General features: G+C 38.1%; 3 protein-coding genes and 1 long non-coding RNA gene across 4 annotated transcripts; 3 read left to right on the forward strand and 1 right to left on the reverse strand.

The window, feature by feature from the left end:
* Positions 1-218: 218 nt before the first annotated feature.
* On the reverse strand, positions 219-7,695 carry LOC126590159 (ADP-ribosylation factor GTPase-activating protein AGD5-like). The gene is made up of 11 exons (XM_050255693.1): positions 7,448-7,695; positions 6,534-6,592; positions 6,256-6,346; positions 5,739-5,793; positions 5,554-5,644; positions 5,196-5,430; positions 3,348-3,561; positions 3,067-3,239; positions 1,194-1,433; positions 1,036-1,100; positions 219-594 (listed from the first exon to the last, which is right to left on the reverse strand). The coding sequence occupies exons 1-11, from the start codon at positions 7,496-7,498 to the stop codon at positions 435-437; spliced, it is 1,434 nt and encodes a 477-aa protein (XP_050111650.1). The 5' UTR covers positions 7,499-7,695; the 3' UTR covers positions 219-434.
* A 6,068-nt stretch (positions 7,696-13,763) lies between these two features.
* Positions 13,764-16,765, forward strand: LOC126588547 (uncharacterized). The gene is made up of 4 exons (XR_007611512.1): positions 13,764-14,353; positions 15,024-15,194; positions 15,326-15,363; positions 16,193-16,765. It is a non-coding gene; the product is annotated as an uncharacterized LOC126588547 (long non-coding RNA).
* Positions 16,766-17,499: 734 nt separating this feature from the next.
* LOC126590819 (uncharacterized) lies at positions 17,500-18,553 on the forward strand. The gene is made up of 2 exons (XM_050256330.1): positions 17,500-17,964; positions 18,104-18,553. Exons 1-2 carry the CDS (start codon positions 17,838-17,840, stop codon positions 18,403-18,405), a joined length of 429 nt encoding a protein of 142 aa, XP_050112287.1. The 5' UTR covers positions 17,500-17,837; the 3' UTR covers positions 18,406-18,553.
* Positions 18,554-23,338: 4,785 nt separating this feature from the next.
* Positions 23,339-25,911, forward strand: LOC126588664 (monodehydroascorbate reductase, seedling isozyme-like). The gene is made up of 2 exons (XM_050253766.1): positions 23,339-23,508; positions 23,999-25,911. The coding sequence occupies exon 2, from the start codon at positions 24,005-24,007 to the stop codon at positions 25,697-25,699; it is 1,695 nt and encodes a 564-aa protein (XP_050109723.1). The 5' UTR covers positions 23,339-23,508; positions 23,999-24,004; the 3' UTR covers positions 25,700-25,911.
* Positions 25,912-26,168: the final 257 nt, after the last annotated feature.

Raw genomic sequence — 26,168 nt, forward strand, 5'->3', positions numbered from 1 at the left:
CAAAAGGAATTGCCGTGAGTTTGGCTAGAACTTGCTGGTGTTTGGGATGTTACCCATTCTTGTTACCGCAAAACGAAAGAAAATAAACACGAGAAACGGAACGATTTGTAAGAATTCTGGGATTCCAAACACCATGCATCGACAGGCATTGTTCTTGAGGTTCCCTTAAGTAAAAAATATTCATCCAAAGAACACAAATTAAACTGGGAACAAAATAATTTTGATCAATCTAAACCCATCTTATTGCTCAAATAGCCCTAATCATACACATGAAGTGATCACCCAGAGAAAAGCTAAAAAGCGGTACTCCCTCTACAAAATAGTTTACAAACCCCAGTACAGGTGGAACAGACGATGGGAAAAAAAAGAAAGTAATATCTTTCTGTAATTCGACTGTTTTTGTATGGTATAACAAGGCCGGGACCAAAGGCTTTTCACGGTTTTGCGAACATCAATTGTGTCAAAGAAGAGAAATCATAATCTTTTCCTGATTGTGCAGAAGTTGAAGATGATACGGGAGATGGTGATTGAGTCTTGTTCGCCCCATCGTTTGTCACGCCATTAACTGGGTTAACTTGGGCCATACCGTAAAAGCTGCAACATAGAAGCAGTAGTATTGATAAAAGAAAATACTAGGGGTAAAATGTTTCATTCATTAATATTAGCCGTGTAGAATCCAATTAGAAACTCCGAAAACCTTTGGGAACCAGATAATAGGTGTGTTATTATGCTAATGAAGCAAAACTAAATGTAGCATTAGCACGAAATGATGAATATTTGATGCATTACATCCCCATTTCTCCAGTGTAAGCTCGTCTAATTGGTAAACTAATTTAAGCCCATATGTTTTAAGAACCGTGCTTGCAAAGAGGGGCCTATTGAATAACAGCAGCAATCAAGGTTGTGAAACATGAAGCTCAATTTGCTTCGGATTTTTTTCCATTTGCTAACCATTTACACACCCAAATAACAGCGAGAAAATCCCATCACAAATGTGCCAACTAAAACTAGGACAGGCAGAGATTTATGACATACCTTGATGCTGAATACGGAACAGAGGTCCCCAATGGATGTGCCTGTCCCATGGTCTTTGTCTGACTCTGACTCAAAAGGAAATATACACAATGAGAATGTCACCTCAACGTTGATAAACGAAATACTTTTACATAATGAAGCCTTATTGTGGACTATACCTGTGGAACTTTCTGTAGATCAGCCTGCCCATCTACAGGCATCACCAATCCAGGATATTGGTAGCCAACGTTTGACCAACCTTGGGAAGGTAAATTGCTTCCGTTGGACACAGGTTGTTGAATAATACCAGGAAACTTTTGATCTGCACCAGATTTAGCCGCAGCCATGAGAAGAGACTGGTGCTGAGCCAGCATTGCTAGTTGCTGCTGATGCATAGAGAAGGGTGACACCATGTTCGACTGCAGATATTCAAATTGTTAAATAATATAACATGCATTTACAAACCATGGTATGCAACGGAACAAGAAAACGATAATTCGATTCAGTCAAAACCAAAGTAATTTTTTAAAAGATCATTTTACTTAATTTAAGGCTTAATTTTAAATTAAATAAATCAGCCTTGTACAAAATTTATAATGGATTATGGGGCAAAGCCAGAACGATTTTTGTCCAACTAACAAAAAGAATTTATCAAACCATTTAAATATTTTTCAAACAATAATTCGGATTCACATGATAATGGGTAAATTACATAGTAGCCCCTCAGGTTTGTGGTCTATTACAACCTCATACAACAACTTTAAAACATTTCACTTTCATACATCCAGTACCATTTTATTTCAAAATAACACCTCCGTTAGATTTTCCATCCATTAGTCTGTTAAATGCTGACGTGGCTGCCACATTTGTGCTGATGTGGCTGCCACGTGGCAAAAAAAATAATTTTTTAATTTTTTTTAAAAAAAACATAAATCTTCTAAATATTAAAATTAAAAAAAAACTAGAAAAACCCTTCCTTTGTCTCCCTTCCTTCCCCCCACCCTTCTGCAACTCCCAAAATCCTCTATTCTCCCCGCAACCCCAAACCCATATCCCCCATCTTCATCTTCATCTTCTTCCCTGCAATCCAGAAATGATAACCCCTCCCCCACCCCACCCCACCCCACCCGCGTCCCCCACCCCAAAACCAAAAACCCAGAACACCCCCACCCACCCTCTTTCCTTCTCTACACACCCCCACCCTTTTTCACTCACTCAAATTCACCAGGGCTTAGCCAAAGATGATGAAACCTTCTCACAGTTGCAGACCCCTCCCGCCACCACCGAAATTCCCATCCAGTCCTCGAACGCCCCAATTCCCATCACCCTTCACTTACCGCAATCCACCGCAGCCATCAAAATTCAATCGGCCTACCGGGCCCACCTCATCCGCACCCACTTCAAAACAATCGCAGCCGTCCACTCCAAGGCCGACGAGTTCCAGCGCCTGATCCAATGGCAAGAAACTGTTGATTCCGTCAGGACAAGCGAGCGTGAGAAGCTGAGGATGAACGAATCCCTGATGCAGCTGCTGCTGAAGCTGGACTCGAACCCCACGGTGAGGGAAGCGAGGAGAAAGGTGAGCCGTCGGATCGTGGACGCAATCGTATCGGAAGACGTGGATGGCTTCTGGGGTGGCAGAGACGATGGGTTTGGGAGGAACTGGGACAACGTCCTTGCGGAGATGAAGGAGGAGGCGTGCAGGGACAAAGGAAGGGAAGAGATGGAGAGGTTTTGCGCTCAGTATATGGGGGTTTTTCTAGTTTTTTTTTAATTTTTTTAATTTTAATATTTAGAAGATTTCGGTTTTTTTTAAAAAAAATTAAAAATTTTTTTTTTTTGCCACGTGGCAGCCACATCAGCACAAATGTGGCAGCCACGTCAGCATTTAACAGACTAATGGATGGAAAATCTAACGAAGGTGTTATTTTGAAATAAAATGGTACTGGAGGTATGAAAGTGAAATGTTTTAAAGTTGTTGTATGAGGTTGTAATAGACTTCAAACCTGAGGGGCTACTATGTAATTTACCCCATGATAATCCAGCACATACCTTCTCAAAAAGACTCATAATGTCAGTTTTTACGTCTTTCTGGGGTTTCTCTGAAACAGGTGTTACCGAAGGTGCATCTTTAAATAGATCCTCAATTCCTGATGAAGATTTGACATTGTTCCCTGCTGCTTTTGAAGGACCAGTTTTCTCAGCTGTCGATGCCTTTTCAGCAGCTGCAGATAAAGGCAACCATATGTCTTAATCCCCAGAACCAAACTTATATAGGATGATCCCAGTAAAGGAAAACGTTTTAGAATGATGGGAGTGGAGCAAAGACATACACTGAAAACCAGCCCAATCATTATCCTCAGCTGATGCTGCATCTGATCCATTCTCGCTTGGACCATCCACTGAAAGCATGTTGAAAAGGTCGGTAGCATAATCAACTTTTGGAGGGGCAGGAGGAGCAGTATCAACAGCTTGCTTTGTTGCTTCAGCTGGCTCAACAGCTGGTTCTATTTTCTGAACATCTTGTGGTCTTGAGACATGTACAACCTGTCAAAATTTGGATACACCATGAATCAAAACTTTTAGGTCTACTACTCTTTCTAAAATAAACGAGGTAACAAATACTAGGGAAAGAAACTGTACAAAAAAAAAAAAGGAAATGGGCCAATAAAATCAAAGTATGCAATTTTTTTTACAGGACTTGAAACATACTGAGAGAAGAAATAAAAAAAGACAAAGCGCATACTTTAAATAGAAAAGGTCAAACCAAAAGGAACCAAGCAACAAGCAAATTAAAAATGACCATGTAAGGGCTGGTTTGGTATTGCTGTGCTTTGAAAAAAAACTGCTTCTGCTGTGCTGTGAGAATAAGCTCATTTTTGCTGCTTCACGTTTTCAATTTTTTTTTTCACCCAAAACTGTGAAAATAAGCTGTTTTTAAGTGTTTACCAAACACCTTTTTGAGTTCAGCCTTTTTTGATACCCACTTTTTATAAAAGCACCTCAGTACTAAACCAGTACTAAAACATGTCACCCAAAGAGATAGCAGCTTCACAATCCAAGTTTAAAATGAAGAAAATGACATTTTCTGAATTTAGATGACACCGACACTCAAAACAGCACAAAGAAGGAAAAGGCGGTTGATACTGTCAAGTGCTCCTTTGCACATGGGACACCGTTGAAGGGAAAACAACCTTAAGGCCTTATTGATATAGGTACTTTAGCCTTCCATAGTAAGCAAGGGATAAAAATCATGGACAGTGTGATCTACACAAAAAGGTGACTGAACTCCAGGAGCCTGGCCATCCTGGCTATTCTTGCCGAGGAAAGGGATATGGTCTCAATCGAAAAGAAGAGTAGAAATCTGGACAATTTCTTGATCTCTCAGATTCCCGAAGAAATTGAAGTTCCACCACAAAAGATGAAGCAGAGGAAGCATCGAACTAGCTATTAATGCATTATGAGACAAGGGAAGCTAGTATGATCAGGGGAAAGGGACGCAGCAAGAGGAATCCTCATACTAGAAATGAATCTTCTCCCTACTACCTGATCTGAAACAAAGGTTAAAAAATAACTCAACAAGTCCCTGAGAAACGTCTCTCTATGACACCTACTTGAACCTCTAGGCTCTAATTACCACTTTAGTGCCCCGCCAATATTCACACACTGGGTTACCGAATGCCAAAGACATTTCAATATTTCTATGACACCATTGATACTTGATTTTTGCATGCTTTCTGCGTGCCAGAAACGGAATGATGTGTTATCTCCAACATATCACATGTTTTTGTCCATTCTTGCTACCAATTATCAAACGCAAGTTCGTTCAACAATGCTCTTTTCTTTTAAAGGAAGATGATTTCCATGAAAACATGGTAACATAGTAGCAGACCCCTTAAATAAAACTTTCCATTTTTTATTTTACTATTTCCCTTTCTTTTGTCATGTTTGTTGCTTTATTAACTCTCTTACTGAGAATATCTGCCCATCATATATTTTCTTGTTTCTTAAACAATATAGTTCATCATACAAAACAATTGGTAGATCTGACATAAAAATCATTAACACTGAGTTTGTCAACAAGAACCCCAAATAATCTACGATAAGAAATCAATCAGGTGCAACAACATGAAAACAAACAGAAAAAACATAAGCTTGCAGGGAAACACCATATTAAATACCTGTTCAGGACCTTTCGGAGGAACAGGAAGACTAATTCTTGCAGCAGGAACACTTTCTTTTGTATGAGTCGCTAGAATGTTCTTCCTTTCCTCAACCTTCTTTTCAGAATTTCCAACATAACCATGCCCATTTTTTTCTCCAGATTGAGGCCAATGTAAGTTAGTCCTTTCTTCCCACACTTTAGAAGGTGGCTTTGGTTGTCCGTCCCTAGGAACCCATCTCTTATCTTCATACCTGAAAAGAATGCCAGAAGCAGTTTTAAAGAGTTTACCTAAATCATAATAAAAACTGATGATAGACAACAACTATATCTCGACAAATAGATGCTAGTTCTAAGGGATACCGCCAGACACGCACTTTGCACGAATAAAATTCTCAATTCCAACTCTGTCATAGTTTGGAGGTAGTTCTGCTTCCCAGTAACTATTTGACTTCTCATTTCCCATTGCTGTATAAAATCAAACAATCTTTCTAAACATAAGAAAATTGAAATCAATCAACAGAGAAACAAACTAGAGGCCCAGGTCCTAAGACCAGCTTACATTGAATAAAAGCAACCTGCTCTGGAAGCCATGTGTCCAAAGTAGCAGACCGCACCTGCAGAAAAAGTCAGTAACACTCAGATCACAACTGTACTACATGGGTTGTTCTTGGATTTTATATCAAATTCTGTTAATTTAAAAATTAGTTGTTTACTGTTCTACCCTCATGATATTAAATTATTGTTTATTAGAAATCTTGTTAACCAAGGAGATTTTATGGGTTTTTAAGGTTTTTTGGAGCCTGTCCATGTAAATATATAGATAAGAATGCAAGGCATGAAAAGACACAATGGTGCCGTTTGCCACCAACAAGGGGCAGTTAATGAAATCAATTTTCAGGATATTTTTCAAAAACCAAGAGCTAATGTTAGGTGGATTCACCCGTTATTATGATTTGCTGGACCTTATATTGCTGTCAACAAAAATTCAAAGAGGCATACCAAGAGAAATGTAAACCGCCCTAACAATTAGTTCACCAAGTATTCTTGTCATGAGCCACATAAAAGATGAAAATCACCTTCGATATGTGTACGCCAAGACTTCTGTGGATCCCGGAACATTGCATGCATATAAAGATACCTAAATTCACACTAGCCCATCTTGGACCCCTGTAAAGAAGACAATTCATCATTTAAAATTGATACTATCTGTTCACCAATTTAGAAAGCTTATTATGACACTTGTTATGCATGGATTAAGATGCACGGCTGTTATGGCTTAAATCATTTTTCATTCTCTATGCTTGGTTATCCAGTATCATGAAATGCAAATCATCTCTTTTGAATGCTTACGTACTTGGCTTTGCAGTCAGCACATTCCCTATTCTCTGGCAATTTAAGAAGTCCTTCCAGTATCTGCACATGATAAAACAAATAGGCGAAAATTATAAATACAAGCAACCACTGAATATAATCATAAAAAGAAAGTGTAACTATTTAAAGAGAGCCCAATGACTAGTCGCGCAAATAGAGCATTGGGTGATTCAACACTCAGTAGGATCACAATCATAATGTTGCAAACGATCTGCAACAGCATACATGGAATGTCAATAAGGCAAATTCGATTTTCATTTTTATAAAAGAAATCAAAGCAGAAAATGATCTGGAAATCACACACAAACAGAATTGACAATAGATGCTTCGAAAGGATCTTCTTCAAGAATAATTTCTCCAAGCTTCAAAATTCACATATTAACTAATAACAGCATACACGGATAATTACAGACAACTGTTAAAGCACAAATCCAAACTTCCATTATTGCCCATTTCGATAGTTCATCATCTAAACCTATGACCAAATTTCATACACATAGGAAAACAGTAGAGGTATTGGTGAATCGAAACAAATTCAGATAAATCGAATCATGACCCAAAACTATAGATCAAATCTCATCAAATCCAGTCAAATCTACCACTTCAATATTGCAATTCATATCCACGAATCCAAATTGAAATGTACAAATCTAATCAAATCCAATCAAACTCCAACCATGCACAGATTCTCAAACGTTTTCCCCTCAATTCTCAGCAACCAAACAAAAGGGTTAATTACACCCAAAAACAGAAATCCAATTCCACAATACGTAGTCGAGGATCCGAAACAATTTGCACGGAAATGAACAAGATTGGGGGGCAAATTCCAAATTATGAAAATTTCTCGGTGCATAAATTGTAATTTCCAAAATTAGAAAACGGGAAAAAAAAAGAGACCTTTCTGTGCTTGGCGTTGAGCTCCTTGGTGACGTTGGCCTTCTCGTTCATGGTGAGGCGACCGTACAGCAGCAGAACTAGCAGACGCGAGGAAAGACGAAGAAGAAAAAGCAGCAGCAGCAGCTCCGCGGGCGGACGAAGGTCAAATTGGTCTTTTTGCGCTCTTTCTCCCTCTCCTTTCTCTCTCTGGATTATTATGCGACCACCAAAGAAAAATGAAAGTAAGAGAGAAGGAGAGAGATCGAAGCAGATTCGCTCTTGACTTTTATTTTTGAGTTTTTACCTTTTCACATTTCTTTTTTTTTTCTCTCTTTTTTAAGATCCAAAATCACATTACTAGGAACCGAACCGATCAAACCGACCGCTTTGAACCGTTTTGAACGGTTTGATTTGATTTTGAATAAGAAATTTGATTGGTCCGAAAACGAACCAGTGTATAGTGATATGATGAAATTTGATTTTATATTATTGTAAACTAGTCTAAATCGAACCGACATTTAAAAATGTGTGTGTGATAAGTCAAGTAATATTTTTAAGAATTAATTTGGCTCCTCAATAGCTGAGGAGGAGTTCCTCCTCAATTAACTTTGTGGGGTCGATTCATGAAACTTCAAGTTTATGATCGAAACTGTTAATATTATAAACCACTCTATAAGGATATTTCTACAAAAAAAATTGATAAAATATGAAATCATTTAATACTACAAAAAAATGCACGAATTTAGTAAAAACATCATCAACCGTCTATTTATTTGTTATCATTGATTAAACAACATTAGTTTTAATTAATTTTTTTAGAAATTTTTACAGAATTATTTTAATATAAACGATTTTAATTATAAATACGAATTAAACTGAAGAGGAACTCTTCCTCAATCTTAAAAGACCAAGCTCCTCTATTGTTTTTCCTCTCTATTTTTCATGTACAGCAAAGTTGAGAAAATGTAAAAGAATTGGACCTTGGCCCAAACCAAACCTTCCAAAGCAGTTTACTTTGGGTTGGTTGCATTAGTAACTTTGGTTAAATTGAATCATTTTATTTGAATCGGTTTGGTTTTAATTTTAAGTCTATCGAATCATCAATCAAATATACACCATTCAACATTACAAGTAGCATTTATACTAGGGAACTTTAATGAAAAGCTCTTGGTACTGTTCATTTTAACGAAAAACCACATTTTTACACTAAAAAATCAATCATAGTACTATTCACTTTACCCTTTATTTTGTCCTTATCGTTAAAACTCAAAGTTTTCAAGTCATTTTCATTAGTTTTCATGTCTTTTTTTTTCTTTTTCTTTTTTCATTTTTCTAGAGTTGGTGTTGTGATGCAGGATTATTTTGAAAAATTAGAACATCTCCAAACGAAATATCACAAACACAAAGTACGTATCAATAATAATAGTGAAAAAAAATAGTGTTTTCTAACTGAAATGTTAATTCTATGTGGTCTGATGTGGAAAACAAAATTTTATTATTTCTATTAAAAGTATTTAATGTAAATCTGGTGGAGAACAAAATTTTAAAAAAGATTAATAAATGGCTTTATTATTTTTATTATTGTTTTTGTTCTGAAAATATTTATTACAATTATAAAATGTAATTAATGTAAATCGGATGAGAACAAAACTTTAAAAAAGATCAAAAGTGCCATGAAAGCTTTTAAATTTAAATTTTGTATTTAATATTTGACATCTACTTTGGAAATGCTCTTAGACTTGCTAACTATTTTGATAACATTTTCTTGAACCTAACACGTAGAAGTGTTGGCTGCTCATGAAGGTGTGACAATGGTGGTGTAATGTGATTTTCTAAATTTCAATTTGAGAGGGATTCACTCTACATCATCTCAACTCTTCGAAGCTCTTCTACTAATCAACAATCAAATTTTTTACGTTAGCAATATGATCAATTTTCTAATAAAGATAAGTCTCATGTACGATAATAATATGGTCAATTTTCTATTTTGAAATAACATTACTGAATTTGCAAATGCAGCTCAAACAAGGTATATCCCTAGTAAAAATGGTAAAACAATAGATAATTCCACATTAGCACATTGTATCATTGTTTCCACTTTGTTGGATGGTAATGTTGATGTGAAAGCTAGAAATGACATAAGATGGTGGGAAGCTTTTGGCTCCTCTAGCAAGTACTAGTCTAATAAAAAAATAGCTCAAACAAGGTATATCCCTAATAAAAATGGTAAAACAATAGATAATTCCACATTAACACATTGTATCATTGTTTCCACTTTGTTGGATGGTAATGTTGATGTGAAAGCTAGAAATGACATAAGATGGTGGGAAGCTTTTGGCTCCTCTAGCAAGTACTAGTCTAATAAAAAAATAAAAGGAAAAACATGAACATGATTTGAAAACTTTGAGTTTTAACGAAAATGATAAAATAAAAGATAAAATAAATAATATCGGGATTGACTTTTTAGTGTAAAAATATGATTTTTCGTTAAAGTAAATAATATCGGGAGTTTTTTGTTAAAGTTCCAAAAAAAAAAAGTGGTTGGTATTGGCTTAAATTATGAAATTAAGCCCATCATATCATATGGCCTTTCTCAATATTAATTTAATCATACAATAAAAGTGATTTGATTTGAAAAATCATGGTGAGAATAAAAATATAAAGATCGGTTCGGTATCGTATTAAAAAAAATTATAATTTCTTAATAACATCTTTTAAGAATATTTTTATTAAGATTCAAAAATTTATTTGGTATGAGATTTAAAATTGTTTTTAAATTTTAATAATTAAAAAAAAACAGATATGTCTATAACAACTCCTCGTGAATTTGCAAATTACTACTAAATTTAATTGGCCAAACATAGAAATTCAAAGAGAGGATCAGAGGAACGAGAAATGAGAGAGAAATACAAGAGGGAAACGAGAGAAAGAGATCAGGAGGGTAGGAGAGAGAAAAAATGGTGGTTTTTTTTTTTTTTGGAAATCGGAAGATCACTAACCGGGCAGAGATGCCAAAAGAGTACAAGAAAGCCTACCAAGAGGCAAACAAGAACTGAACACCATCTACAATCCAGTAGTGCAAGAAGGTAGAAATAAAATCTAGACGCCGCACCTAATGCTGGAGCGTCCCTTCTTACACTACGAAAATAGAATAGTCAAGGAGGGCAAGGAAGCCTATCATTACATAAAACATTAATCAGGGAAGATGGGGGTCGATCGACCTAGATAAAATCACATACTTCCTTACAATTCTGCGACGCCAAGAAATCCGTCGTTGAGTTGGCCAATCTTGGTATCCAAGACCAGCGACAATCTTGGAAAGCCGATCCCAATCTAACACACTTCCTGAGAATGGGAAAAGCCTCCCAATTGCCCTTCCTTGCCAAATCTTGAAGGCAAGAAATTGAGTCAAGTGAGTCTGATTCCACTATAATCGAATCCCACCCTCTGAGAGCTCCCAGCTTACATCCATACAAGATTGCCATAGCCTCTGCCATAGCAACACTAATAGCCTTTATTCGATACCTACAAGCAACCAGGAACTAGCCTTCCTCATTCCTCGCCACCACCCCCGAGTAGCCCGTCCCATTACTTGCCTCCCAACTTGCATCAACATTTATCTTAATAACACCCGGGTTTAGGGGGGGACCAATGCACAACCTCTTCCTCACTTCTTGGGCAGGGGCGAGACCTCTTGCTTGGAGTAGGCATAGATCCTTTAAACTCCGAAATAAAGGAGGAAATAGCAGCAATAACTCTTCTGGGATTGGGATTTTGATTGTTGAAAAGGAAGTCACATCTTGATTTCCAAATATGCCAGCAGGTAAAAGCAATGTTGGAAAAAATCATAATCCGAACCTCTCTTGAACCATTAGCCGATTCAAACATCCGAATAATCCAATCTGCCCAATTAGAAACCTGCAACCGGTATGTACGAATATTCAGCACCCTTCCAAACCAAATTCCTTCCACCCAAGGGCATTTGAGAAACATATGTTCTATAAACTCATCAAAAGACTTACAGATGGGGCACAAAGGAGAAGGAGAAGACCTACGTTGAAATAAATTCGCCATGGTAGCTATAGCCCCATGCAACGTTCTCCATAAAAAATTGCAAGCTTTTGGCGGTGCCTCCAACTTCCAAACCATCTTCCATAAGGCACTAGGACAGGTTTGTAACGAGGTAGGCGAAAGGATCATTCCTCTTAGCTTCGGGTCTCCCGTTTGCGTCTCCAAAATTGCCTCATAATCTTCTTCCGTCAAGAAAGCCTTTAAGAATTCAATATCCCATTCTCCACTGACCTGGCTGATTAAAGACTTCACTGTTAAATTTTTAGAAACCTGCACCGTCCCTAGGGGGGAAGTGGTTTGATATTGGCTTAAATTATGAAATTAAGACCATTGTATTTTTCTTAAACATACAGTATTATCTATATTAAAAAGGTAGAGAGTGAGCAAAGCCTTTCAATAGTTAGCAATATATGATTCAAATTCGCTTTTGACAATAATTTAACTTAATATCTTTCACTTACAAATGAAAAATAATATCATTAAACCGTAATACTAAGTGACAAAACTATCATATTATATGGTCGTTGTCAGCATTAATCTAATCATACGATAAAAGTGATTTGATTTGAAAAATCAAGGTGAGAAGAAAAGCATAATTCATCCTTTCAAGGTGGCTTTGAAGTTGGTGGAATTGGTTAAGTAGTAGCAGAGACAATGCGTGCTGTGTGGTTCACCCAACTTCAACATAACAAAACAAGCAATAACAGCTCCACAATAACTACTACTTCTTTATTGTTTTTGACAAACAAAAAAATAAAGGTAAAACTAAGAGATCCAATGGTATAAGATTCTGGAAAATGAGAAGCGATTTTCGTAGTACTTTTTTTATGGGCATTTTTTTTTGTTCTTTCTAGTTTTTGGATTTAATACCAAGTGATAAAATGTCCTAGTAGATAGATCGTTCTCTTCAACTCATTGCATTTCAATTTCAATCTTCTTTGTTTTCTTAATTTAGTTTAGAGTAGTAATATCGCTTGTAATTAAAAAAAAACTCTTGAATTGATTAACTTAAACAAAATTTAAAAAAAATTGTGTAGAAGAAGAAAACGAGAATGCGAATGTGAATTAACCACTACCCAAACCTATGCATGAGAATGAGAAAGTGAAATTGTTGGCAGACAAATCAATTTAACAAATCAATTTGCAAATGTCAATTGTTATTTGTGGGGAGCTGGTTTGAGTCTTGCAGGTAATGAGTTGTGTTGAGTGATCACAAAGGTGGAAGAATTATTTAGTGGGAATCCATATCCATCACACTTAATAAAGTAAGTGGGAATTATCAAACATTTTGGGGCTGACATGTAACTAGACCTGTAAATGGGTTAGTTTTATTGAGTTTGGATCGGTTTCAACCCGACCTGTTAAATTGACGGATCACTCATATTCAACCCGTTAAGTTAATAGGTCATTTAAACTCAACCCGTTAACAAACTTTTTTCATAAAAAAAAATTTGCATTTCGTTTCAAATTACATTCTAACCCAATGCTCATATTAGAATGAGAGTAGCCTTTTACCAAGGAAAGGGATCCTCTTCGGATCCCATCCACCAAATCCACCCAATCACCTAATTCGGACATTTGAAATTTGATCCAATAGCTAAAGTTATTACAACTTTTAAAAATGCTCCTGTTTGTAGCCGTTTGATCGAATTTCATAAGCCCAGATTGATTGATTGGATGAATTTGGTGGAAGGGATCAGCAGAAGATCCCTTTCCTTTTACCGGGTGCCAAATGGGCTTTAGCATTATGGTTAGTTCCATGGAACACAGTACCGGGTAGTTTGATGTCATCTTCAATTTGATAAAAAGTGTAAAAAGCAAGAAATTGGAGGTGATGATAGGGTAAATAAAAAGTGTTACACTTACAAATTTAGAAAACAAGACAATAAAAAAAGAAAAGAAAAAGAAAAGAGAAATACGAATAAGTAGGAGAGAGAGGTAAGAAGAAGATAGAGACTTATCGACGAAAAATATGTGAGAGAAATAAAAAGATAGATAGAGACTCATTTTTAATATAAGTTTCGTTAATCTCTAAAATAAATAATACTGTTATCTCTCCCCAACAATCTATTCTTATAATTTGGTTATCTGATTTCTCACTTTCAAATAAAATCAAGTGTTCTTTCAAAATATCCAAAAAGGTTTTTAAAGAAGATATTTTTAAATTCCCAAAATAATTAGTGCTTTATTTCAAGAATATTCCTTTGTGTGCTTCTTGTAAATGCACTATAATTTTTCTTTTAAAGTTATTTTTTTATCAAAAATTATTTCCAAAAACATTTTCAACAAAAAAAAAAAAAAAAAAAAAACTCTCAGACATTTAATTTAACTTCCAAACCAGCCCACAATATCTCCACCGCGTCTTCTTCCCCAGCGCGAAATTGCTTCCTCGTAACGAGGAATCTATAGCTACAAAAAGTCTGTAAGTCCCTCTTTGTTTTAAGGTTTTACGTTTTCTTCTCTTTGTCCTACATCTTTTTCCAAATCGCGGTCTTGTTTGGTTGCCGAGAAAATGGGCGAAATACTATTGGACAAACAGTGAGATGTTGGGGTTTTGCACTTGAGTTTTCAATTTTGTGACTCCGCCCAAAACCCTACCTTCGCTTTCCAAATAATAACAATTTCGAGGTTTTCTTGAAAGTTGATCCTTGTAAGGCCACGAGTGCGCTTGATGTGACCACGGAAGATGGCGGCGGCGCTCAACCGGAAGCTCCATGGAAGCTCACAGGGCCTGGGGAGAAGGAGGCGCCAGTGCACAAACAAGTGAAGAGAATGCAGAAGCTGCCTCCACACAGCACTTACGTCACTCACCGGTTGCGGGTTCTCAACAAAATTCTCCAGCTTTTGTCCATTCAGGTGCACAAACGTCGGAATTTCAGTTTACTGTATAAAGCGTTGTTTAACTATTAACTCTCGCCCGCTACCCAATGGATTATTGTTCAGAAATTTCCATTTAAAACTGCAATTTAATTTAAACACGGTCATATTTAAGAACAGAACTTGTCCCACATCGACCACGGACAGATAAACATAACCCTTTATATAGATTGTGCATGGAGCATCAATCGCCGAGCTTACTATCGAAAGCTTATAACCCAAGTGGGGGCAACAAGGTGTTGGGACGCTGGTTCAGTCTCTGCGGGTTGGGTTCGTCGTGGCTCTATTCTGGCGTGCCCATTCCAAGCTGGGAGTTGGGCCGTGTGGCTTGAGCGAAGGCTCAGGCTTCATGGTTCCTAGAGTGGAGGGCACTGCGTAAGGCTGGCTTCACAGAGCAACGATTACTTCCCGCTCCCGGCAGTGGAAGGATAACAGGTCGGTGCCACCCGGATCCACTATGGCCTGCTGGACTGTTCCAATTGAACCAACATTTTTTTTTGCTTTGTTTTTATTTATTTTTTTTAACGGAGGATTTGAATTTCCTTTGCTCAATTTGGTATTCTAGATGATCGACACGACAAGGAAACTAAAACTCCAAATTATCTAGCTGCATCTTGACATGGTGCAAGTGTATGTTTTTGTGATGTAGAAATATGTGTATGGTAGTGATCCTGGAGATTATATCATCAACTTGGCATTCCATTCCCCACCCTGGAGTTAATTACTTGGAGCATTCCTTGGTTTCATATGGATGCAATTCTCCGAAAGCAGAATCGGCATGATGAACTTTGGACCTCTTTTCTTGACATCCCCGATTTTGGTAACTTCATTGTCGGTTTTTCTGTGTTCGTCATAATATTCATCTTGTTACTTCATCCGTTGAGACTTTCATATCAAGGAGGTGATGAGAAAGGATTTAAACTCTTTTATTTATTTATTTGTTCTGTGTAGTGGCAGAGCCAGGATGCACAATCAGAAACTCTATAAGAGTAGCTCCAGCGGGAGCATTTGCTGGGGGGACAATGGATTGAACAGTGGGTTGTTGCCCGGTGGACATGCTCCAGCGTTTGGGAGCCCGAGGGACAGGCCAAGCTCGAGCGACAGGTGCGGCAGCGATTGCCAGCCCGAAGGCCATGTGACGCAAGGCTGACGTTTGGGCGACGTCAGCCATCATCTCCTCTGCAACGATTGAGATCCCCTTCTAAATTACCCGGATCCAGGAACGATATGCTCATCAGGAAACCCGGTCCGGTGAACAGCCACAGCTTCTTCCACGAAAAAGGTGGGACAGCCGTGGACTCGTCGTCGACGGCATCGTCGAAGATCAGGATCTTCTCCTGCGCCTCGAACGCGACCTCCTCCTCGTCGTCCCATGTCGACAACGACAGCGACAGGGAATGCGGCTGCAGTAGGCGGTTGGCTTCGTCATCGTCCGCGCCGTCTTGCAGCTTCGACGACTCGTCGTCGTGTTCGCGCAATTGGGCACTCATGGTTTCTGTCTTGCAGCTTCCGTGTGTTTTGTTTTTTGTTTTTTTTAGTTGTGGTGACTGTTGGAGATAGTGTTGGATTCCCTTATAATATTAATATAATTAATAATATAATATTAATTTATACAAAGTAAATAATATAATATTAATTATAAATAAAAAAATACTAATATTTTATTGTCAATTGCCAGGGCTATTCAGTGCAGGGATGGAGATGCAAAAGGCAATTGCCAGGGGAATGCACTATTCATTAAGGGCAGTTACTGTTCACTAGGTGGATTAAATAGTGAATGGCCTGAGGGAAGGGCTCTTACACTGGAGTTGCTCTAAGTTCTACGGGAGTATTAAAATTGAAGATAAGTTGTTCCATTTAATCAGTTTGTGTACGAGACCTTTCTCCCATGGATTTATAGCTAGCTTTGCCTTGGGAATGAACCAGCGGTCAAGAAAGCTTCCTATAGGGGTTATGCTTGCCTGATCGGTGAGGGATTTTAGGTTGCTGGGTTTGGATTGATTATGGGGTCAGGACTATTATGGGTGTGTGAAAATAAGAGCTTATTGGGGTCACTTGCATCCGTTGACCCCAATGTAACTCCACTACTGGTTCTGTGATTGTGAAGAGTTGTACTTTAGAGTATCTTCACATCTTAAACCATGCTATATTTTGTTTGTTTGGGACTTAAGATTGTGTATTTCTTAAGCCTCAAGCTGTAGTGCTACTTAGTACTACGGTCTAGTGGTATTCCTTTTCATTTGTAAGAGGCCTTAGGTTCGATCATCACCAAATACGAATTTGAACAACATTATTGATAGTCCCAAACAAACAAGTGTTCAAGTTGTATTCTCTTAATATCGGTTGGACCAAACCTAAACCCTCTTGAAATTCATTATATGATAATAGAACAATTTCACAATCAACAATTGACAAGTCATTTCACTTAATATTATCATAAGCATATAATAGTTTAAAAGCAAATAATTGTCGGAAACTAAATTTGAAATCTATATCAGATGAATCGACGACACTAAATTCCAAATCTATATCACTAGAATCGATGGCTCACAAAGTTTAGCGCACAAGAGATGCAGTCTTATTATTTAGGAAACTTTAACGAAAAGCACCCGGTACTGTTTACTTTAACGAAAAACCATATTTTTACACTAAAAAGTCAATCATGTTACTATTCACTTTACCCTTTATTTTGTCCTTATCATTAAAACTCAAAGTTTTCAAGCCATTTTCATTAGTTTTCCTTATTATTTAAGGTGTGGTCCATTCAACATGAATGACCCAACCCAACCGCCTAACATCCAAACAAGGCTTTTTAGAATATCGTGAATTTTTTTTTTTTAAGGAAAACTAATGAAAATTGTTTGAAAATTTTGAGTTTTAACAGTAAAGACAAAATAAAGGGTAAAGTGAATAGTACAAGGATTAACTTTTTAATGTAAAAATATGGTTTTTCGTTAAAATGAACATTACCCGTAGCTTTTTGTTAAAGTTTCAAAAAATTTAATCATCAACTGCCACGTGATTTACAAAATATAATATAAAAAATGATTGTTCTAGCATTTTCCTCCTCTCTAATATAAGCGTATACAAACATAATTATATTTTACAAAAATATTTTCAAACGAGTTCTTTATGGTAAGTCATTCAAGAGAACGTCATTTAAACCACCACTCACAATGCATGTACCAATGCAAGCATGGGAATACTAAAGAGCAAAGCGGAATTCATTTCCTAGCATGTGCTTACCAAGGCGAACCAATGAGTATCGTTGCAATAAACACAAGGCCGCCTATTCATATGACCCATGCATCATCGACCTACGTACCCACACCAGACACAATGTTATTTACCCTCCCAAATAATCTCTTGCTATACCAATTACTACAAAGAGAAACGCCTAAGCTTGAGCTAAGCTCTACAGCTGAGAAGCAACACCGTGCTCCACCGCCCGTTACCAATCGAAATGGATCCCGCCGTCTGGGGCAACTTGAACCACTTATTTCAGGGCGAGGATGCCCGGGCTAAGATGGTCCGGTTGGGCACCAGGATCGTAAAACACGCAACTGAGGAGGGCCTTAATTGTATTCCAGGTTTTACTTCCTCATCGCACTCTTCGTACCTATATATTTGTTACACCAGCATCAGTATAGTAATGCATGAATACGGAATTTGTTACTCTAGTCTGTAGTCGCGGTTGCTTTTCTACTGATTTTGCAAGTGGACGTGTAGGTTACAAAATTGTTGCGAGATCACTCGGCGACCTAAACGGATCTGATGAAACAGAAGTGGACGTGAAGGCACTGCGGGCGGATGTACGCCGGTTGGAGAAAGAGGTCAACGAATACAAGAAGGAAGTAGATGAGCTACAAGTGGAAGTGAAGGCATTGGCTGCTGATCAACTCAGATTGGAGAAACAACTCTGCGAGTGTAGGATAAATAAGGCAAGTGCGGATTTAAAGATCAGGTCTTGCTTGCTCTATGTAATTGGTTTTTCTCTCTGCTTCTGCATCTCTTTTGGTTGGGGTGCCTAGACTTCGAGATTTGATCATATGTGCTGATGTAGTAGTTTAAGTTGTATTTTGTATTGTTTAATCCCTTGGCATTTTCCATGTTTGTAAATTGATGGAACAATGAACCTGCCAAATTCTGTTAAACTTTGAGATTGGCTTTCATATTGTCTCAATGATTAGAATCTTCCTCTTCAACTCACTACATTTCGAGTTTAAACCTTTTCCCTTCCCCTAACGTAAATAAAGTAGTAATATCGCTTGTACTAAAATAAAAAGTCGCATTCCATCCATCCGAGAGAAACTTATGTAGCATTATCCCTGCCATGTGATAGTATTGACCGTAAAAAACAGTCTAGTTAAAAGAGTGCCTTGTGATGAAGTCTACTGAAATAGATTGGACCTGAATTTTCCCTCTCCAAATTGTCGACTTCGTTTGATTTTCTAAAATATATAGCAGTTAGCTTGTCTTTGTCAACACCTTCTACTCTTAGTTCTTCCTCTTCTCATTGCCCATATGCACACAAATTATTTTTTCACATCATTTTTCTACTCCTTGTACACTCTTCCTTTTTCAAACGGATGGAGGTTAGTATTTTAGTGTTCAGAAGGTAGAAAAAGGTACAAAATGTGGCAAGCAGCAGTTTTGCAAAGTAATTTCCTTGGACCTTGTCGCGCCAATTCACTTGTCCCAACCCTCTAATTTTTGCAACTTTACATCTTCTTACATGTATTACTTATTTATGGATGGCCATTTCCAGTATTGCCCCAATTGGACATCTTATGTCGGGATACGGGTCAAATAATAAATATTCCTTTTTAGACAGTCTAGGAGTCCATTTATACATAATGGTAAAGAGGCCCCTCTATGACCTTGCGGCGCTTGATAAGCATTTCGTTTTTTGTTTTTCATTTGAATTGTTTGTGCTCGAGATAGAAGGATATGATCACATGAGTGGAAAATATGGAAGAAAAACAGTGAAGGGAGGGTAGTGGGAGAAATGTATGAAACAAAAACTTGAAAGTGAAACCAACTAAAGTTTGTTTCCAGTTTTTGGTTTTCATTTTTGTGTACCATTACATTAACATTTTGTTGAGAGTTGTCCCACATCGGTGAGGGACAAGGTTTGTTACGTGTTTATATGGTCTTGGACTACTCTATATTGTCAATTGGTTTTATGGTGGAATCTCAATTTCATCACATTTCTTCCACGTCTCCTGCATCATCCTTCCTCCATCCTTCTTCGTCCTTCCTCCACCTGTAAATATGTCGCTCAAACTTTATAAAGTCTGGGTTCCATGAGTTGCCAAAGTGTTGGTGTCATGCATTGATGCGGAGTTTGTTACAAGCCTAGCCGGCATTTGTTTTCTACCAACTTTTAGGTGGATTGTAGGTTACAAAATTCTTTCCAAATCACTTCGCGACGTTAAAGAGTCCGATAATCAAACTTCTCAAAAGGAGTCTGATAAATAAAAAGTGCATTTGAAAGGCGGTACAGGCTGATCTAGACGGATTGAAGAAGGAATTCGTCCGCAACAAATCTTATGTGAGGGTGTTCGTGTCATATGGCAATGTTGAAAGGTTGTTATTGAGGTTAAAAAAAAAAAAAAAAAAAGCGGTTCCTTAATTCAAGGAAACTGGGCATGTGAGTGGCAAACAAATCAATGATACAGATTATTTTAAGGAAATCTACACCATCCATTGTAAAATAAAAATAAGTTTTAATTTTATAATGGGAAACAGTTCCTCCATTTCCCTGGATGTTCAAAAGAAGTTGGTGAAAACTACCCACTTTCACCATACTTTTCACCCCACGTTGCCTGCAAACTCAAAGTTCTTCAAAGTCTATAAATAGGACGTAAAACACAGGGGAGAGGGATGGCAAAAGCATACAGAAGAGAGGAAAAAAACGCTGCAAGAATTGTGGGGCACAGAGAGAACAAACAGGAAGAGGAACAGAAGAATACAGAGGAGGGGTGGACGACAAAAAGAAAGGCAAGGACTCAAAAGGTATAAATTTTTTTTTTTGGGTTAATCTTTCCTTTGTATTTCGTTGATATTTCCTTCCTTTGTAGAAAAAGAAGCACTTTGCTTCTTCATCCTCTCCCATTCCACGAAGCAAAAATGGAGGTGGAGACTCTAAAAAAGCAACCCCAAATCCTTTCCCTAACTCTCACCCTCTTTCGGAGATCACCAAACACACAAAGTCAAATATCCCAGGGGAAGAAAAGGAACCCAACAGTGCTGGTCTACCATGCCCAACAATAATGTGGAGGTTCACCGACGGCGCACAGGAAAGAAGCCAACAAGGCAGCAACAACAATGAACATACTAGTAGCGGCCACAGCTGACCTCCCCAGGGACCAGATAACCGCAGCTTGAAAAGCTCCGATGCCTCCTCGCTCCTCCCGTAGCAGCGCCGCCAGCCGCAAGAAGCAGCAACCATCATTGCCGCTGTCAATTCCTACAACCGCAAAGGTCGCCGATAAAAGCCCAGCCACGAATAGTGGCAATGGCGAGCCGATTTCCCTAGAGTCCAGATCGCAGAGACGACCTACAACAACCGCTGCCATCAACTCCGTGAATTTCTTGATCCGCTCCCCACTGCTCCGTTTTAGGAGTTCATTGGGAAATTTCGAATCAAGAACAGAGGAATACGACTTGAAGAATTTGGCGGTTGCTGTTGCTCCATTTTAGGAGCTCATTGGAAAACTTTGAATCAAGAGCAGAAGAATACGACTCAAAGAATTTGACGGTTGCTGGTGCTCCGTTTTAGGAGCTCATTGGGAAACTTCGAATCAAGAGCAGAGGAATACGACTCGAAGAATTTGGCGGTTGCTGCTTCTCCTTTTTAGGAGCTCATTGGGAAACGTCGAATCAAGAGCAGAGGAATACGACTTGAAGAATTTGGCATGTTGCTGCTGCTCCCTGCTTCAAAGAATTGACCAGAAATGAGGAAGAAGTCTTTCAAATGACTTGAATGTGGTTATCATTTTGATCAAATATTGGGTCAAAAATATTAACCACAAGCATTGAAATAAAACTGACAGATGCTACAAGACAAAAGGAAAGAAATGGAATTTACCACATCTCTAAATAAATTGCTAAAAGATATTTGTTTCTCTGCCAACAACAATAAAATGACCATCGCCTCTGCCACCAACAACAGCTATGCAAGGATGCTGCTCGGAGGTATGCAGCAACTTTACTTGACTAAATGACAAATGCAGCAAGACTATGGCTTCGAGATGAACCTCACTTGTAGAAGAAAACTAGCAGGCGTTAATCTAATGTTCTCAAGTACAAAATTAACATGGGATACGAGAGTTCCACCCAAAACCTTTTGTGCTAGGAATTCGAAAGATAAGAAAAAAATGGAGGTTGCAAAGTCTGCAAAGGAAAGCTATAGTAGAGAAGAATAGAAATAAATTTGTCTTCTAAACCATGCACGTGGTCACTTAAAAAAAAAGGGGCAGTCGTCTTCCATGCAAATTCAAGATATATGGAAAGCTAAAATATGGTTTTCCTTTCCAAACACCACCACTTGAAGCCCTATTTGGGACTTAGAAAATTCGAAGTCTTCAAATAGAAGAAGAAAAAAGCTTGCTGCAAAACAAAATCTCTCTAAGTTAAGTGGGAATGCTGCCCACGTGGAGAACAAAGAAAAGCCATGGCTCCCCATCTAAATTCATATGGGCTTTGCAAATGTAGAACCTATGAATTAGAGCCGAGGATGAGCAACAAATGGCAGGAGCCTAATGGCGTCATGGAGACATATTGAGTCCAAGCAATCCAAAATAAAGGATTATGGAGATAACATCGACGACACCAAATTCGTGGATGTAAATCACTTCAAATGCCGTGGACTCAAACCATCTCAAAGCACAAAGCTCGATGAATTTGCCACCTCAAATTAGTGGACTCATGCTACATTGAAATCCCAAAGACACGAAGCCACATCAAATCTCAAAATGGCACAAAGTCGAGTCAAACTTCAAATGGTACGAAGCCGTGACAATACTCAAATGGCACAAAGCCACGTTATGCTCCAATGGCTCAAAGTCCTCGCCCGCACAAGCTAAAACTACACAAAGCATCAAACCCCAACAAATACATAAGGAACTACGAGTGACTTGATCCTTCAACAAGGGTACGTAGGCAATCTAGGGCTCGACCTAGATGCAGTCACAAAATCAAATAAACCCCAAAATCCCCAAGTTACGATTGATTCATATTGGAATAAAAGGGTTTTTCCTTTTAACGAATGATTGAAATTAATAGACGCATAGTCTAAAATGGTTAGAGCTCAAATTAATAAAACCCTCTTCGGAAAAATGAACGAGGGTGAAATTGTGTTGAGTGAATTATTTGTTTACATATTGTGCACAATTTTTGCTCAACAGTTGTACTATACATAATTGTTCTTGCCTTTTTTTCAAGAAAAGGCTTAGCATTAGACTGTAATTTTTAAAAGCACTTGAACTTCAGACCATCTCCGAAGGAGATGTCAAATTTTAAACCTAAAATTTGAATTTGAAGGCTTACATGGCACTTTGGCATCTTTTAAATTTTTGTTCTCAAACTGATATGTCAAATTTTAAACATAAAATAATAATTCATATGTATTTTCTTTGCATTGGGAATGAAAAGAAACGAAAAGATAATGCTTTAAACCAATAAAAAATTAATAAAGAGCATTTAATAATTAATTAAAAAAATCTGAAGGTTCTGTCAAATTTGGCAGCAAGGGGAAGAGATGTCAATCCATATCATGCTAGATCAGATTTGGCTTATCGGTTGGAAAACATTAATGCTGTCTTTTGTTACCGTTATTGCTGATTTGGACAATTTGATATCTCATTTGGAGATGCTCTCAGAAAGATCTTATCCAAGATTTATAGTGCCATTTTATCCGGTTCTTTTAAAAGCATTCTTTGCTTCCCTTAGCACCAAGACCAGCAGATACTTTGCTTCAGTAACTCTATGCTTTTCAGGTCTCTTATAAAAGGCTTAGCCTTTCAAGGCAATCCTTCGCACACATAAGTTACTTTTAATTTGCACTGGTTTTCGGTTTCTTTTCACAGAGGACGCAACCATTACCGTATTTTAGCAGTCAGTGAAGCCAGGTACGCTTTCTTTTCTGAAAATTATCGACTGCTAGTTTGTTATATGTTAAAAATTTCAGATAGTTTAGTTAATTAATCAGATAACAGTTAACAACTAATTTTAGATCAAAGCTAAACAACCAAGAGCTAGCCATCGTAAACAGATACAATTACTGCTAGTTCCCCCCTCTTCAAATCAGAATCAGGAAGAGTATAATTTCGACAAAAATCTCGACAAATATCTGGAAAATCATGTGGAAATGAAAAAAGACAAAGGCTGGTGCTAATGAAGTTAATAGGACTTTCACTATAAGAGATTAAAACTCAAGACATAAATAGACGAAGATGTTGCTAGGACCTGTATATGATATGGTACAAAATGTTTAACCACAGTTTCGAAAACCAGATTAACGATCCTCTATATATCGAACTGCTTGTTGAAAAATATATGAATCGAGGTACCATATATTCAGGGTAAAATTATCTTGCATTGTTCTGGTGTGATGTGCAGGAAGCTATGGGATTTCTGACACCGATTTATGAACGAATAATGTTCATATGGGCTCTGATTACACGATGGTTAAAGTATCGACAAAACTTTGAAGTTAATAATATGAACACTCTAAGAGGAATGTTGGAAGAGCTAATTAGCCAAAGTGAAGATATAATCGAAAAACTAGAGGCCGAGCCTCTCCTTCCAAGTAAACCACAATGCGATGAAGTCTACGAGTGGTTAGAGAACGTGGAAAGGATCAAAACTCAAATACTAACTATTGAAAAACTCGGCGAAAGGAAATTTCTCTCGATTGCACATCTTGGAAAGCTTGTTGATGAAAAAATTAGAGAAGTTGAAGAATTGCTCGAAAAGGGTAGTCTCTTTAGTGAGATTTCCCTTAAGAAGTCGTTTAAGTACGTGATCATCGGTGGTGGAGTTGCAGCTGGATACGCAGCAAGGGAGTTTGTCAAGCAAGGGCTTGAACCGGGTGAGTTAGCGATCATATCCAAAGAAGCCGTTGCACCTTATGAACGTCCGGCACTTAGTAAGGGCTATCTGCTTCCTGAAGGAGCTACAAGGCTTCCAGGGTTCCATGTCTGTGTCGGAAGTGGAGGAGAGAAGCTGCTTCCGGAGTGGTATGCGGAGAAAGGCATTGTGTTACTTCTTAGCACAGAAATAGTCGAAGCAGATCTTCATTCAAAGATCCTCACTAGTGCAACTGGGGGAATGTTTGAATTCGAAACTTTGATCATTGCAACTGGTTCCAGAGTTATAAGGTTGACAGAATTTGGCGTGCAAGGAGATCATGCCAAAAACATTTTCTACTTGAGGGAAATCAGTGATGCCGATAAACTTGTGGAGGCAATTAGAGCCAAGAAAAACGGAAAGGTAGTGATTGTTGGAGGAGGGTACATTGGTCTTGAAGTCGGAGCAGCTATTAGAATCAACAAGTTCGATGTCACCATGGTTTTTCCGGAACCGTGGTGCATGCCTCGGCTTTTCACTAAAGAGATAGCCGCTTTCTACGAGGGTTACTACGCCAATGAAGGAGTTCAAATGATCAAGGGCACCACTGCAGTAGGGTTCGATGTTGACACAAACGGAGAGGTAAAGGCAGTGAAACTCAAGGATGGTAGGGTGCTGCAAGCTGATATTGTTGTTGTTGGTGTCGGCGCAAAGCCTCTAATTGATTTGTTCAAGGGGCAAGTCGGTGAAGAGAAAGGCGGAATCCAAACTGATGGAATGTTCGAAACAGATGTCCCTGATGTATACGCCGTGGGGGACGTTGCTACTTTCCATATGAAATTGTACGATGACATGAGAAGAGTTGAGCATGTTGACCATGCCAGAAAATCAGCTGAGCATGCTGTGAGAGCTATCAGGGCAAGTGAGGAAGGGAAGTGCATCGAAGAGTACGACTATGTTCCGTACTCCTACTCCCGTGCCTTTGATTTGTCGTGGACGTTTTATGGAGACAATGTAGGTGATCTGTTACTGTTTGGGGACCCCAATCCAGCATCAAGCCAACTGAAGTTTGGAGCAGCATGGATCAAGGACGGGAGGATTGTGGGAGCGTTTTTGGAGGGAGGGACAGATGAAGAAAACAAGGCTATTGCCAAAGTTGCAAGGGCACAACCTTCAGCTGAGTATCTATATACACTGAAAAGGGAGGGCTCTTCCCTTCATATTTCCATGTTAACAAATTCCCAAATATAATTTGGGAAGTGAGTTTAATAGGTTACTGGAACTGAACTCTATATATTTATGTTGCACCCTCTATAAAATTCAACAGATTGATTATGTGTGTCCTGGATTTGATATTTTTCAGTTTCTTCACATTACATTCTCTGATCTCTGTATATATTCCTTGGATTGGAAAAGGAAAATTGCTTTCATAATTTCATTGCTCTTTCCTTCTCTTTTTTCAATGCGTGAGCTGTTAATTTAGATCCTAACTACGTTCTTTGTGAATTCGGATGGACGATGTACAAAATCAGTGAGAACTTTGGTACAACAGAAAGTGTTAAGTTTGTGACCTTTACTAGATTGCTCCGGTCACTAGTGTGGATAAGTATATAAATGGATAAAGACAGGGAAACAAACACAAGATGTACGTGGTTCACCCAGATTGGCTACGTCCACGGAGTAGAGGAGTTCTCATTAATTGTGAAGGGTTTACACAAGT

This window comes from Malus sylvestris, chromosome 11, assembly GCF_916048215.2.
Source record: "Malus sylvestris chromosome 11, drMalSylv7.2, whole genome shotgun sequence".
Classification (NCBI taxonomy): Eukaryota; Viridiplantae; Streptophyta; class Magnoliopsida; order Rosales; family Rosaceae; genus Malus; species Malus sylvestris.